This window comes from Puntigrus tetrazona, chromosome 19 (genome assembly GCF_018831695.1).
Source record: "Puntigrus tetrazona isolate hp1 chromosome 19, ASM1883169v1, whole genome shotgun sequence".
NCBI classification, from domain to species: Eukaryota; Metazoa; Chordata; class Actinopteri; order Cypriniformes; family Cyprinidae; genus Puntigrus; species Puntigrus tetrazona.
In genome coordinates this window covers 14670671-14684961 of record NC_056717.1, presented here as the reverse complement: position 1 = coordinate 14684961, position 14291 = coordinate 14670671, and the positions used below count along the sequence as shown (strand labels likewise).

At 36.4% G+C, this 14291-nt stretch overlaps 1 protein-coding gene across 1 annotated transcript in view; it reads left to right on the top strand.

The window, feature by feature from the left end:
• The window catches only part of angpt1 (angiopoietin 1), a 48273-nt gene that overhangs the window by 18587 nt on the left and 15395 nt on the right, over window positions 1-14291 (top strand). Inside the window, exons 2-6 of the mRNA XM_043218115.1 lie at window positions 1421-1576; window positions 1999-2120; window positions 3842-4083; window positions 10123-10250; window positions 11493-11594. Coding sequence (XP_043074050.1) covers window positions 1421-1576; window positions 1999-2120; window positions 3842-4083; window positions 10123-10250; window positions 11493-11594 — 750 coding nt within the window. The remainder of the gene's footprint in view (window positions 1-1420; window positions 1577-1998; window positions 2121-3841; window positions 4084-10122; window positions 10251-11492; window positions 11595-14291) is intronic.

The following is a 14291-nucleotide window of genomic DNA, read 5'->3' as shown; positions in this document are numbered from 1 at the left end:
GTTTACATCAGTTTCAATGTTATTTGTCAGTAAATATGTTAATAGATTTGAATGAAAATATGAATGTATTTTAAATATATTACTCTTTCACTAGGGAAATTCAAATAATAGTTTTTTCAAAGAATAACTTTCAATGAGCAAGATCAAAATGAGCATGTACAGTTGTATACAGTATCAAATAATACCACCAAAAAAATAAAAACTGAACTCTAGCCAGGAGTGATGGATTTTAGCTGGAGCGTGAGGTTTGGAAACTGATGGTAAGTAACGAGCCCAGATGTAATTTCTAGTCATTTCTAAAGACCTCAGTTTCAGTGGTCATCTCTTGAGGTTTAATCAACAGAAGTAGTCTTTGTGTTTCTAAATCTTGTTCTAGTCTTGTCATCTCTCCAGCTAGAAGATTAGAATGAAAGCCTTCATGATAAACCCAAGCATCTCCTGTAGCTAGATATCTACATCTCTTCCTCTCTGAACAAACGACCTACATCTGCTTCCACCTACCTTTAAGACTGACTCTTCGAGAGTTTGTATTACTGCTCTGTTTAAGGTTGTTCCGAACTGAGCCGCTCCAGGTCATCATGAAGAAGCTTAGATAAGAAATTCCTTTAAAATGGTGCCAACATGGAACTATCTTTTCTTTAAAGAGTTACTGTGTCTTTTTTAAAAAGGAAGTCATAACTGTGATGGGTTTGATTACCTCTGTGTCCTTGTACTGAAATGGTGTCTCCTTTCGTTTTATTGGCCTCTTAAAAAGTTTGTCAAACTCTCCATGTGCTCCGAGTGTTAAAGTGTCTTTAGGACTGTTGGAGTTGTCAAGTTAAGTGTGTTTTACCTCTGAATGGATTTTACAGCCACTGGAGAGTCGATTATGTCAGGCTTCAGAGGTCATCTGAGCTTGATCCTTTTTTTTTTACTTTAGTTTTGGCTTTTTTGGCATTTTAAATTCCATTTAAATAAGACAGTGAAAATTTTTGATTTGTGATCAGTTTCTATGTATAGGACCATGCATTTAACCATGAAAGCACAAACGTTTCAGCTCAAGGCCTTCTTCAGTGTGTTTTTCAATCCCTCCACCCACTTTTTAAATCTTTAATTATTGGCCTCGTTATTCAGTAGCCAATGTCTAATCGCTAAGAACTCACGTTTAAATACTGGACGATTTCCATTTGTATGCGACCCAAAATCTTCACCTCTACCAAAACATTACAGAATATAAATATACAATTAAACAGTTTAAATGAGAGTTTAATTAAAAAAAAAGTATAATAATAAAAAAAAACATGCACCAGTATCTACTACCTGAATTACATTTTTAAACGTTTTTAGAACGTATTTCTGTTTTAAAAATTAATATACATGAATTAAATGTCCAGATTTCCAATGTGTTTTCTAAAATCTTCTTTTTTGCTTGTCTCCACAGATTGAGAACTACATCAAAGACAATATGAAGACAGAAATAGTGCAGTTACAACAGAGCGCCGTTCACAACCACACTGCGGCCATGTTAGAGATGGGCACCAGTCTTCTCTCCCAAACAGCTGAGCAGACACGCAAGCTAACTGATGTCGAGACACAGGTATGTTCCTCCCAGGATCCATTTCACGCTCCATTAAGCAAACAGTCTTTTTTTTTTCGATGTATCCCTTTAATACGCCTCAAATTCAGCCAACAAAAACACTAGTGCTGCATTAGACATACAGTCTCTTTTTAAGTATCATGCTAATGTTTTTGTTGCTGAATCTTTTTATGACTTGTGTGCTTCAATGAGACGCAGAGGGATACAGCACAGTTGTGTTTTGCTGATTTGTCAAATAAGAGGTTGAGGTTGAGAATAACTGCTCCTAAGTGCTACCGTATGGTACTGCGGTATAGCGGTCCTGTTTATGACTTCTCCTGAGGTACCGCTCAGTTAGTATTCACTTACTAAATGATTTTAAGGTCTGTGTTTTTGCGGAAGGATTACTGTATTTTTTATTTTTTTTATTGGAATGTTTTTAGGTTTTAAATCAGACATCAAGGTTGGAAATTCAGCTGCTGGAGAATTCACTATCCACCAACAAACTGGAGAAACAACTTATGATACAGATAAATGAAATCAACAAGATCCATGACAAGAATGGGTAAACCTCCCACTCCAACACAACTCTCACACAAATGTACAAATGTATTATCCTGTACTATAATAACTGGGTGTTACAATCATAATTAAAATACTGCACAGGAACTCACAGGTGAACTTTTGTGAAATAGGTTATTAACTTTTATTACTGTTTTACTACTGCTGTGCTATTGATGAATATAGTAAAGTGAGCAGCATTGTTGCATTTAAGTTGTAATTCTCCAACACTGCACACAAGAAACAATAAGCCGAGCCACAAAAAACATTTCAGAGCTACAGTAGTGACCCTGCTTAAGCCGTCTCACTGTGCTGCTGTTTAATCTGCCAGTACAGATGTTCAAATCTCACTCGCTTGTAATTTTTAGAAAATATTAATTCTAATGCCAGAACCACAATACAGATCATTGCACAAAATGATTTTCAATTCATGACAGCACAAGCTTTCAGACATTAGCTCGGTCCCATACGGTGCAGTGCAACAGAACCTGCCAAGACGTGAGTGATATCCCCTGACCCGCTATTAAACTTTGTCCTCTGTGAAGACGAATTTTGCAATGCAAAGCTTTTGGAATACATTCCAATTTTCTATGTATTGATTGTTCTGGTGGGACACGTCTGTTCCTGTCAAAACGAGGGTTTAATTCCCAGTGATCTCTCTGCTTTGAGACCAGCTGTTGTTGAAAGGAGACGAGCATTCATATCCCTCTGTTGAAAAAAAAAAAAAAAAAAAAGTATACTTTTATGTCTAGCGTTTTTGTTACCAGACTTAATGTAATTACTCATCCTATAATATAGATTGACATTATGACTTTCTCTTCTTTCAATCTAAATTTAATTTTACATTCCTTTAAAGTTCTGTGTGTATTGAATTTTGGTTTAATAAGCTGACATCAGGTTTCCAAAATGTACAGTGCAGATTTAAAGGTTGGATCCATTTTAGACATGCACCAATGCCCAAAGCTATAAGATGAACTGTGTTTGTTTGGATGCTGTGTAAACTGAAAACTGTAAATTGAAGCGGCCTTCGTTTTTTTTTTCTGCCTTTGAATACTGAAACATAAATACAGCATCATCAAAGACAAATCTTGATGAAGCCAGGGATTCCTAACCTTTTTTGGCCCACGGCAAATACAAGAGATTTTGTGTACCTGTGAGCCACATGTGCAAAACATGTAATATGATATACCTGCGTTAACTAACTCAATGCGTGTCTTTGCTCTCTTTATGACTAAAACAAATGTTACTGTCTCACGTAACTTTCGTTAAGTAAAAATGGTAAAACTGTAGATATGACGAAACAGTACTTCATTGTAACGTTAAAAAAGCAATATGTAATAATACAAGTTTGAATAAAACTATCACTGATATGACACTTTAATACTGTTTTCTGTAAACTTTGACTATGTTTTACCATGGAAACCAATTTCTGCCAAAAACTGACCACCACAGTCAAAAAAAAACATAAAAATGACTTGACTTTGAAGGAGATGCCAAATTCATTTAAGGGTTTTATAGTTGTTACAATGATTGCTGTAACAATGATATTTTGGCTGAATCTATGATATAATGACATACATTTTATTACAACATGCTGTGACCCAAATTTATGAGTATTACTTCAAGGAACTTGCCTTAGGTTGTTACATTTCCCATCATTTTTACTTTTAACCATCCTTTCCTTGTTTTTCTCTACTATTGCTTTCCCTCAATTTTTTCCCTCAGGTTTCTGGAGGAAAAAATGCAGGAGATGGAGGACAGGCACAGAGAGGAGTTGGAGGCCCTGCGGGAGGAGAAGAGCAGTCTACAGGCGCTGGTGAGCAGGCAGAGCTCAGTGATCCGGGAGCTGGAGTCTCAGCTGAGTCGAGCCACAGGAAACAGCACTGCCCTGCAGAGACAACAGCAGGATCTAATAGATACCGTGCGCAACCTCCTCAGCCTCTGTGCCAAGGATGGAGGCACAGCATGTAAGTGCAGATCAAATTTTTTGCATTAATAATTTCATTAATAAAATCATTTTCAAGCTGTGGACTTCCATATACCACAAGTTGTTCATATTGTTATTAGAAATATTTGTATTTAATTTTTTTTATGTATTTGAGAGTTTGTGTGAACGGATTTTAACTGGTTATAACAAAAATTTGTACACTCATGGCTGACAGTATAGTTTTGACAGTAGAAAGAGCTCATCAAGAGATTTCATTTGATATGTATATCTCCATTTCACCCAGAATGACACTTACGCCCTTTCGGTTCTCACCCCTTGACTTGCAAAGTTTCTCATAGTCAGTATATTGTATGTTGTGGAGCCATCATAATAAAATGTTAGAAGACATTAACCAGACAGTGTATTAATACTCTAATGACTGCTAGTTGACGTAGTTGCAAAGTTAGTTATTGTTGGTAGAATGTCTAAAGTGGACTATCAAATTAAAGTATTTTCACTAGATAAAAATTTCAGTCAGTTCTATCTTTTGCTATAGTGTGTAAGAAATATCAGATTACATTTCCAAACATTTATTTTACCATTAATTGTATTAATCCAGTGAACATAGTGAAAGACTAATCCAGAAGAACTGTGGCAACGTATGCTAAATATTTCAAGACCTACGTTACTTTTTCTTATCAGCTAACTTTTATTAACTAAATTAAATCAACATTTGGTGTGACCATCCTTTGTGTTTAAAGCAGCTTTAGCCTTCAGTGCAGGTAGGTCTCTTGTGGATCACAGTTCTTCTGTATTTGGTTGGTTTCAGTTTTTTTCGTGTCGTTCCAGAGAATCAGAACAGATTTCTGTGTGGAGCACTGTCTCACTGGCTTATTTCCTACTGACACACTCCAGCAAAAGATAGACCATTTTAACTGGTGAAAATACTAGTGTTTTAATCATTTTGGCCACCCTCACCTGAATCACCAAGCAGGCCAGGACCACCACCGGCATCCCCCAACCCCCTAAAAAAATGGTGCGTGACATTCCTAAAACAAATGTCTAACAGGAAGTGATAGAAAACGAAAACTGTAGCAGGCAGAACAGGACATTTTTACACAGTATGCTATCAATGAGAAGAGCTCCTTCCTGGTAGGTGTGAAATGTGTTGTTTTCTTGTTAAACGTCACGTTTAGTGAGACTGCGCTGTGAACCTCAACGGATGCTGCTTATCACGCTTCAGCACACTGCCTGTGGTTAACAGTTGACTGAAATGTCAAACAGCCCATGATTGAGTTACAGGCCAGTCCTAGCGTAGCCCCAGCACAGCGATCTGGGATTGGTGATTTCACACTAAACCTCGTGGTTGCCTTCAGACCAGCAGGAGTCAGTGTAGTGAACTCATTACCCTCTTTTTTTGCCCTCTGCACCCCAAGTGTGGCCTCTTGGCCCCATGTCTATTCGACGTCTGCCCCACATCGCTGTGGTCACAGAAAATTTACATTCAATGTCTTTACCTTCAAGCTCCTGAGCTTCCATCTTGGTGGGAGGGCACCAGAGGCAACTGTACTTCCTTTTTTGTTTTGAGTTTTGAGTGGCCCTTAAAATGACAGAAGTTTTGCCATTTTATTTGTCATAAAACATTATTTTGTATACAGTATAAGACCGTGGTTAATAGCAAACATTCTGATTAACAAACTTGATCTTACTCATGATTCATTAGAATACAAAAGTAGTTATTTACAGTATAAGATTTAATTCATGCAAGCTTCATTTTGTCTTCATTGTATAGTGAATGGTGACCACAGGCGAGACAAGATTCCAACCTTATTGTATGTTATTTTACGTAACATAAATGCAAAAGTTATTTATGTTAAACGAGAGCTAAGCTCTCATTTAAGCTTCTGAATGATATGTCTAGGTCACCGCTTTACAGTTGGGGATTTTTTTACTATTTTATAATTTTTATAATTTTAGTTTAGAACAACATGAAGGGTATTTGTATTGAAATATTTGAACAAATATTCAAAGCAGTCATTACAATTAAAAATAAGTATTTTCTTTTTAATATATTTTAATATATAAGTTTATTTTATTCATTTGATGTAAAAGCTGAATTTTCAGCATTATTACTTCAGTCTTCAGTCTCACATAATTTTTCTGGAATCATTCTAATAAGCTGATTTGCTGCTGATTTCCTATTATTATGCTGAGAACAGACGTACTGCGTAATGTATTTGTTTTTTTAACATTGTAAATATCTTTGCTGTCACTATATATAAAATTCATCCTTTTCATTTTATTCATCCTTGCTAAAAAAAAAAAACAAAAAAAACATGAAACATGAAAAAAAATCTTACCGACCCCAAACTTGTGTGTTTGTGTTACTATGGTTAACATCTACCGCCCTGTTCTAGTTGAATTGTTTGTTGAACATGTAGTCATAGCTTTGGAGCAATCCCAGGTCCCACACTTACAAATTTATATTCTAAAATAAATGCTTATTTATTTTCACGATCTGACAGTAAATATTCAAGTACCTCAGTAACAGAACACACACAGGAAAAAAAATATCAGCACACCCTACAACTTCTTGGATTTAGACGCTCCTATTTGTACATCAGCCAATCACGCTAAATGAGACCATTTTTGAATCCAGCTTGGTTTTGATCTGTGCCTGGGCTTGAAACCTAAATAAAACTTCCCAATTGGGTTCATTTAGTGGGTCAATTGAGCGTATAAAATACAGTTTAGGTTCAGTGTGGTTTGGCGTAATGGTAAGATGGGACCCATAACATGATTTCTTGGTGATTTCAACAAGCAAGCATAATTGTGCACGTTACTAAACAAATTATGATAAATGGAGATGTTAAATAGCCCTTTGTTGCATTGTCCAGCTCCAGTGTGCCGTAGAGGTCATTTTCCTGACCTCTGGCGGAATTTGTCAAACTTAATGACTCCTGTGGGACGGCCCGTCCAAATAGGTGGCAAGGAAGGCACCGTAGGTCTCTTAGATTGCCTGTCTGAAATCATGACTCAAATAAACTTGCAAAACAAAGTTCTAGGAAAGCTCTAAACTCCCTTTTTTGGGAAAAATGAGACAAAGACCTGTTTATCATGCTGCTTTTTTTGTTCAGATGTGACTGGCATTAATGTGCTTAACCTTCATGTACCTAAATATTTGAACTATACTGAAAAATATTTCACTGTAAGAACTATGTCAAAAAAAGAGATGTGATGATTTAAAACATTGCACAGCATCTTTGATTACAGAGAGTTCATAAATGCAACGCTGTTATTTGTAAAAACAATATTATTTGAAGCATTATTAAGGGTTATTATGAAAAACTCATTAAATTGCATTTTGGATGGCTGTAATAAATCCCTGTTTGCTAATTATTATTTACTCACTGGAATCGATCTTTTTTCGTTTCTTTTTTTTTTTTTGATGAGAAGAACAAAATATTATTTTCTGTTTCCAAATTAAGTTCTCTAGGCACAGGCTATGACTCATGAAAATATACTGTAAAAAAGGTAATATGTCAGAATATGATTTTGGGGTTTAGGCACACATTATGATTAAAATGGTTTATGGCTTAGGAAATGTTTTTAAAAATACTCATTATTTCAATTCTGCTCGCTCAGCTGGTGGTCATCATTCTCACGGTCTTTCGGTCCAATTGAAGGAATCAGACTTTATCGTCTCAGTTGTTTATATAAAGATGCAGTGCAGTAGTTTGAGTTTTGATTTCGCCAGCGCACCGCACTGGGATTTTGAGTTCTTGCTTATTTGAAACTTTATTTTGTATCTGCAGGCGTGTGGAGAATCCTGATTTATAAAATCACTCTACTTGGATGTTCTTTTCGCATCAACTTGTTCCAAACAAAAGTCCCAGCTGAACCACCAAGAATTCAAATGTAAATAAATAATGTGATTATAATTTTATGAGCCAGGACACAAGCTGTTTAATAGCTCAATTTACCATAGTTTAGCTAAGATTTACATGTAAAGTTGTTCTGGGGCATGCAGACGTGGTCAGAAGTCCATGTTTTGCAAAAAATCCAAGTAGTTAGCCGTTAGTTAGAAAGCCTATGCATTTAAAAATCTATTTAAACTCTCAACAACAACTTGGATTAATCATAATAATTTTTATATGACTTTGTGATAATCGACATAATAATGTACATTATTTTATTTATATTTGTATTCACATACTAGTAACATACTGTACATTTCGTTCAAGGTACACATTTTATAAATGCAATACGCTCCAAGAAGCCGTGGTTTAGAGTGAATGTATAACAGCTAAGTGCCCCCCAGTAGTACTTACGTAGCTGTTCATTTTAAGGTTTCACAAAATAAAACAAATCAAATAAAAAGTAGTGGTATAAATAAAAAACATTATTCTTCTGCCAATGTAGTTCCTCAGAAACTAACAGCATGAGAGAGGTTTGTCTTCAATGTTTTTTGGGACACACTAATATGTCAACTACCTGTGGTTCAGTAATGAGAATTAAGCTTTTTTTTTTCTTTTATTAACATTTGCGTTTTGTCTTTGCTTGGGTTGAACTTGTCTGTCGCCGTTGCTCTCGTCCTGCCATTTTCAGCTCCTGGCTATAAGTGGTAAATTGCCGTTGTCTGACACAGCTGGGTTTTTGTTGTGTTAGACGCCGCAGTGCGAAGTTCCCCTCTGTCAACCTGTCACAGCGGGAGATCCTTGTCACCGACACTCAATCCTTTACCGAAGAGGCAGGAATAATATCCCTGAATGAAGGGTTGCCCGCCCAAGCCCTCCATCCCGCTACAGGGATCAAAGTTCTGCCTAAACACCCCTGACACATCTCTCTTAGCAGTGACATCTCCTCTTCTTAAATAGTCCCAACAGAAACAACAATAGTGTGAAAACTGAGATGCTGTCGTTAGCAGTGAAAGAAAAAAAAAAGTAGAGGGGAATCGGAAGGAATTTCCATCTATATAACTAGGACACGGTGGGTAAATATAAACCACTTGTTATAACAGGAACTTGAAATTTATAGCTTGTAGTATTTTGTCCGCAGACTCTTGCTTGGTTTCAAAATATTGGCGGCGTAATTGTCTGCAGATGGAAAGAGACACAGCTGTTGGTTTGCAGAGGTCTGTCAGAGCCGAGGCGCTCCTCTCTAAGAGCCGGAGATCAGCACTTTGATTAAAAGACTTTCACACTTAGAAATATGTCAGTCACTGGGAGAAGATCGTGTTGATAATGCGAGCGAACTTGGAAGTCCTTACTGTCTTTTGTAATTTCAAAATAATTCTAACCAGATTTAAAATCCTGCATGAAAACCGATACGGTATTTTGAATTCGCCGTGACTCTGTGTATTATTTATTCCATTAACTCAGGATGTGATTTATTCCACAGCGTGCAATATTTTTCAACATTATTAGTTCTGATATTGTACAGCAGTGTCATTTTCTGCTGTGCTTACATATTTTAATCTGTTTGAACGGGTTTGTAACATGAAACAGATATTAAGCGCGGACAGTTTTATACACATCCCTCCATGTAGGCCTGCTGACAGAAGCTGAAGAAATAAATACTGTGTACTCGTTGTCAATCACAGTTATGCATTTATAAATAATCCTCTTCTATACGTATATACGTGCAGGATTCCTTTTAAGGAGCTGCTTCTGGTCCAGCTCCAGAACATTCCACCTTAAACCCCCTTTTATTAAATTCAAGGAGGTTGATGTAAATTATTTAGGATTAAACTGTCGCACAGCTCAGTGGGTCTCGACAAATAGCTGTCACCTGCCAGGATTTGAGAGGTTTGTTAAAATATCATTAGGCTGTTTGTCTGCAGTATTGCTGTCTTGTTGAAATGGAAGTGGCTGTGTTGATATGTTCTGTTTGGCCGAATACGAGGCTCGGTCATGCTGAGCGAGAGAGGGAGTGGAAATTGTTTTATTTGTTCAACGCACCAGGGCAGATCCACAGACTTTTTCTGATGTACGTGTACCAATATAAACAGCTCCATTTATTATTTCTCTGATCGTTTATATTTTTGCTATTTCTAACATGATTTTCTTTGTGTATTTAGTGGTGCCAAACAGCACAAAGCAAGCTGATGAGGAGAGGAAGTTTCGGGACTGTGCCGACCTCTACCAAGCAGGGTTCCAGAAGAACGGGGTTTACACTATCAACATTAGCCCACAGGAGACTAAAAAGGTAGAAACTCTGTTTTCAGATCAGCTGTGCTGGAATAATATAATATCAAGAGATACATTTCAGGATCGAGATTTTGCGTAAAGTGGCGACCCAAATGATACAAAGATACTTTGAAGTCTTCTACTGAGAAAATTGTCTTTGGCACAGAAAAAACAATACAGAAGTCACATAAAAATCAGGCCTGCATAATATCAAGAAGATCCCAAAATCTTGCATTCGATCACAAACGGTGAAAGAACTCTATTTTATAATAGAACATTATTTATTTATTTTATTTATTTATTTACTTATTTTAATTTAATTTTTATTTGTAGTATCCCATTGCATGTCGATCTGCCTAGTTTAACACCACTGTCGATTTACATATAAGCCATTACACATCCTGCTTCTATCCATTCTTAATTATTATTTTCTTTTAGCATTGTTTTCCTGTGGAAGCCCGTTTCCGCCAATGAATAAAAAAATTCAGCATTTTCAGCATTTTACAAACTCGTAATTCTGACTAAGTAAAAACTGCTATTTATGAAGTCAGAACTGTGAGATATAAAGTTGCAGTTGTGAGTTATAAAGTCAGAATTGCGAATTATAAAGTCAGAACATATCAGTCTTTTTTCACCAGGAAGCATTTAGAGGTTATATTCACCCCAAAAAACACAATTGTCATAATTTACTCATCCTATATTCCCCCAAAACTGCATGAGTTAGGCTTTTTTTGGTCTGTGGGGGCTGGGTGGATGGGATGTTTGTTTACCAGCAACATAAATTGACTCATTTTGTGCTAGTCAGAAATACATCAAACTATCATGTAGACGCCAATGAAAGTGAAGAGTGAGGTGAGGCAGAAGTGCATATTTTCACCTTTTACAATGTAAACGTGTGTGAAAAAAAGCTACACGTACATATCTGTCCCTGAATACGTGGTTTTGGTGCTGCTCCAGCCACCGATACTGCATTAATTGCAACCAGGCTGGTCTGTGTGTTCAGCTGGGTGCGTGTGATGTGACGCCACGACTTTCGACCCACTGTGCTAGATTACAGCCAGGTGTCCCTGAGTGCCACAGCTTTGATCTTAGTCCTGCTACTCGACCTCTCCGCTAATCACTGTTTGGAGAAGTCACTAAGCTAATGGGGGTATCTGTTGTCGTATAAGGACATACTGATTCATAAGGTCAAGATAAATGGTTTGTGCTATTTCCATCCTTGTATATTTCCATGTGTATGATGTGCCTTGTCTCCAAACAGGTGTACTGTAACATGGAGTCTGCGGGCGGAGGCTGGACCGTAATCCAAAGACGTGAAGATGGTAGCGTGGACTTTCAAAGAACATGGAAAGAATATAAAATGGTACGTAGCCATATTCCTTCCCACTAACCTCTGTTTCACTCGCTCTATAACGGTGGACATGATCTTCATCTTTCTCATTTAAGCAACGCATATGGGTGATATATCTTCTGGGTTCATCTGTTTTTGATTTAGACTCAAAAGAGTGAAGGATAACCATGACACCCCATAGAGTAGGAAACAGATGAGTCAAATGAGATAATGGGATTCTCCCTGCGCTTAGAAATCATAGTTTGCGTGTAGTCGGTATTCTTTATTGGATAAAAATAAACAGTGTAAAATACAAAAATCGTAGCAAAACTGGGAAATCGGTGCTGACTTTGTTGTTGCCACAACAGGCTGAAATGTAATATTAAATCATACTTTCAGACTTTGTTGTAACACTACTGTTGACTAAGAAGAAAGTTTACATATAAGCCAATTACACATTCTGCTTACATGCACAGATTTTTTTGTGGGGGGTTGAGATATTAAAAATACAGGCAAACACAAAGATGCATAAATTAAAAAATACAAATTACATACAACATTTAGATTTTTTACATTTATTGCTTCTAATATTACTTTTTTTATATGGTTATCAACATATTTTCAATAAATAAAAAAAAAGTTATGTGACTAAATTATTCTGTCAGAGAAGAAATCTGATTTAAGCTTTATATTAAATAGTATTAAAATAGCTTGTTTCTTTGTTTACTTTTTTGCCATTTTATTAGTATTTCTTTCATTTACTTCAGTTGTAGTTTTAGTATTTTTTGTAGTTCAACCTTACCCATTTCAAATATTTTAAGTTTAATTTTATTCATGTGATACTACATTTGTGCAGCTTTATTTAAAATTAATAAAAAATTATTTTGAATAGTTTTATTTTAAAATAACATGTTGTTTTGAAATGCTCGAGCCGAAGTCTGAAATAAAAAATAATGTGTTGTGCTACTACCTCCCAGAACTTTGACATTCCGTCACATCCAGCCATGAGGCATCTTCCACTGATTGCTAGCAAACACAGGTTAAATTAAATTCGCAACTTGGATGGAAGCATAGCTGTTGAAGAGATCCAGACTGAGAATTAACGCGGTGTTGGACTTGCCGCAAATGGCAAAGATCAAATATGCCTTTTCCGAAGATCAAACCTAGGACAAAAAGTTCAAAACATTTGTCTTTATTGGAGTGTGTTGAGTTAGGAATAGCAACATTCACGAAGCTCAATTAAATAAAATAGGCTGTGAGACTATAAATGGCTGGAACTTAAACTATTGTTTTAATATTCGGTGTGGTGATGATAATGAATGACAGCCATGTTTTTAAAAAGCCACATCTTTGACCTGGACCTGTTTGAGGTTTAGGGACATAAAATCAGTACTGACTCTAATGAAAGAGTTGGTGCACTTCTCTCCAAAGCTTTTATTTGTATGTTCTGTTTTTTCTGATTTGGATCAAATTAAATATTGGAATAACTCCACCTCTCCTTGTTTGAGTATCCGCTACAGCCAGTCACTATCAGCACCATCAAGGTTTTTATTTCTCTTTTCCCAATCAGTTTCCCAAAGGAAGATGGGAGAAACTCTTCATCAGAATGGAATCAGATATTTAGACTATGGAAACAATTGTTCCTAGGTTTTGGCAGTGTTAATCTGACTTTTCTCCATTCCCCTCTACAAGAGAAAGGGTTTTGGACAGGCCACTTTGAATGGCTATTACTGGAATGATACATAGCAACTGAGTGAGTTGTTGAGACACCACTGCTGTGTTGTATAGAAAACCACACACCCAAGAGAACTCCCTGTTTTAGGGTATAAAATAACAATTGATCTTCGTTTTTCCTCTACATTACTCACATAAGGAATGATGCGGTTTCGTGACGAGAAAGCTTCTCAGGGACGATCCCATGTACAAAGGCCAGGCTTCCAAGGGGAAACCCAATCAGAAGAGAACTGGCACTTCTGGACAACATAAACAGATACAGGTTGCGAAAAAACAGCCATCAGATTTCAGGCACATTACAAGGATTTTTGGAGGATGGAGCCTCTTTACCCTCACAGGAGTGCTACAGGCAAAACGAAATACTCATGTTTACTGCACTCTTACTCTTGCTCATCAATCACCTGCTCCCAAGAGCCAGCAATTAATAAGTGAGAAGAAGGTTTCAGTTAGTCTGTAAGGCAATATGAGTGATATCATCATAGCTTTGCCTGTAGCACGGTTTATTTTGTTTGCATATAAACTCATATAGGCATATTTAATTTCTTACTTGTTTCTCATCCAATAATATGACCTTTGATTTTTCCTTTCAAAACTCCCCTTACAGGGGGGATCTCTGCTGAAGTTCTCCACGTATTTGTCAGTTAATAAATTTCACCATTTCTTCTACACCATGACATAGTTTTAATAAAAATGTTGATGTTTACATACGACAATGCTTTATTGTAATGGGAAATGGTTGTGTTGCATTTGCTCCTGCGAATGTTTATAGATGCTGACATCAATATATACATTTATTGATTTATTTGGAAGCGCTTTCCAACAAAACAATAGCATTTGTGCATAAATAACACAATTTTGATTTGTATTTCTTCTTTTCTGACAAAAAGGAATCCAGATATGTTTTATGGAAAAGGCAAATAGTTTGAAAGCAGCGAGAAAGTCTTTTTGGAAAGACTTTTCTTTTCAGAATTACAGTTGCAAGTACACAAATGCAGG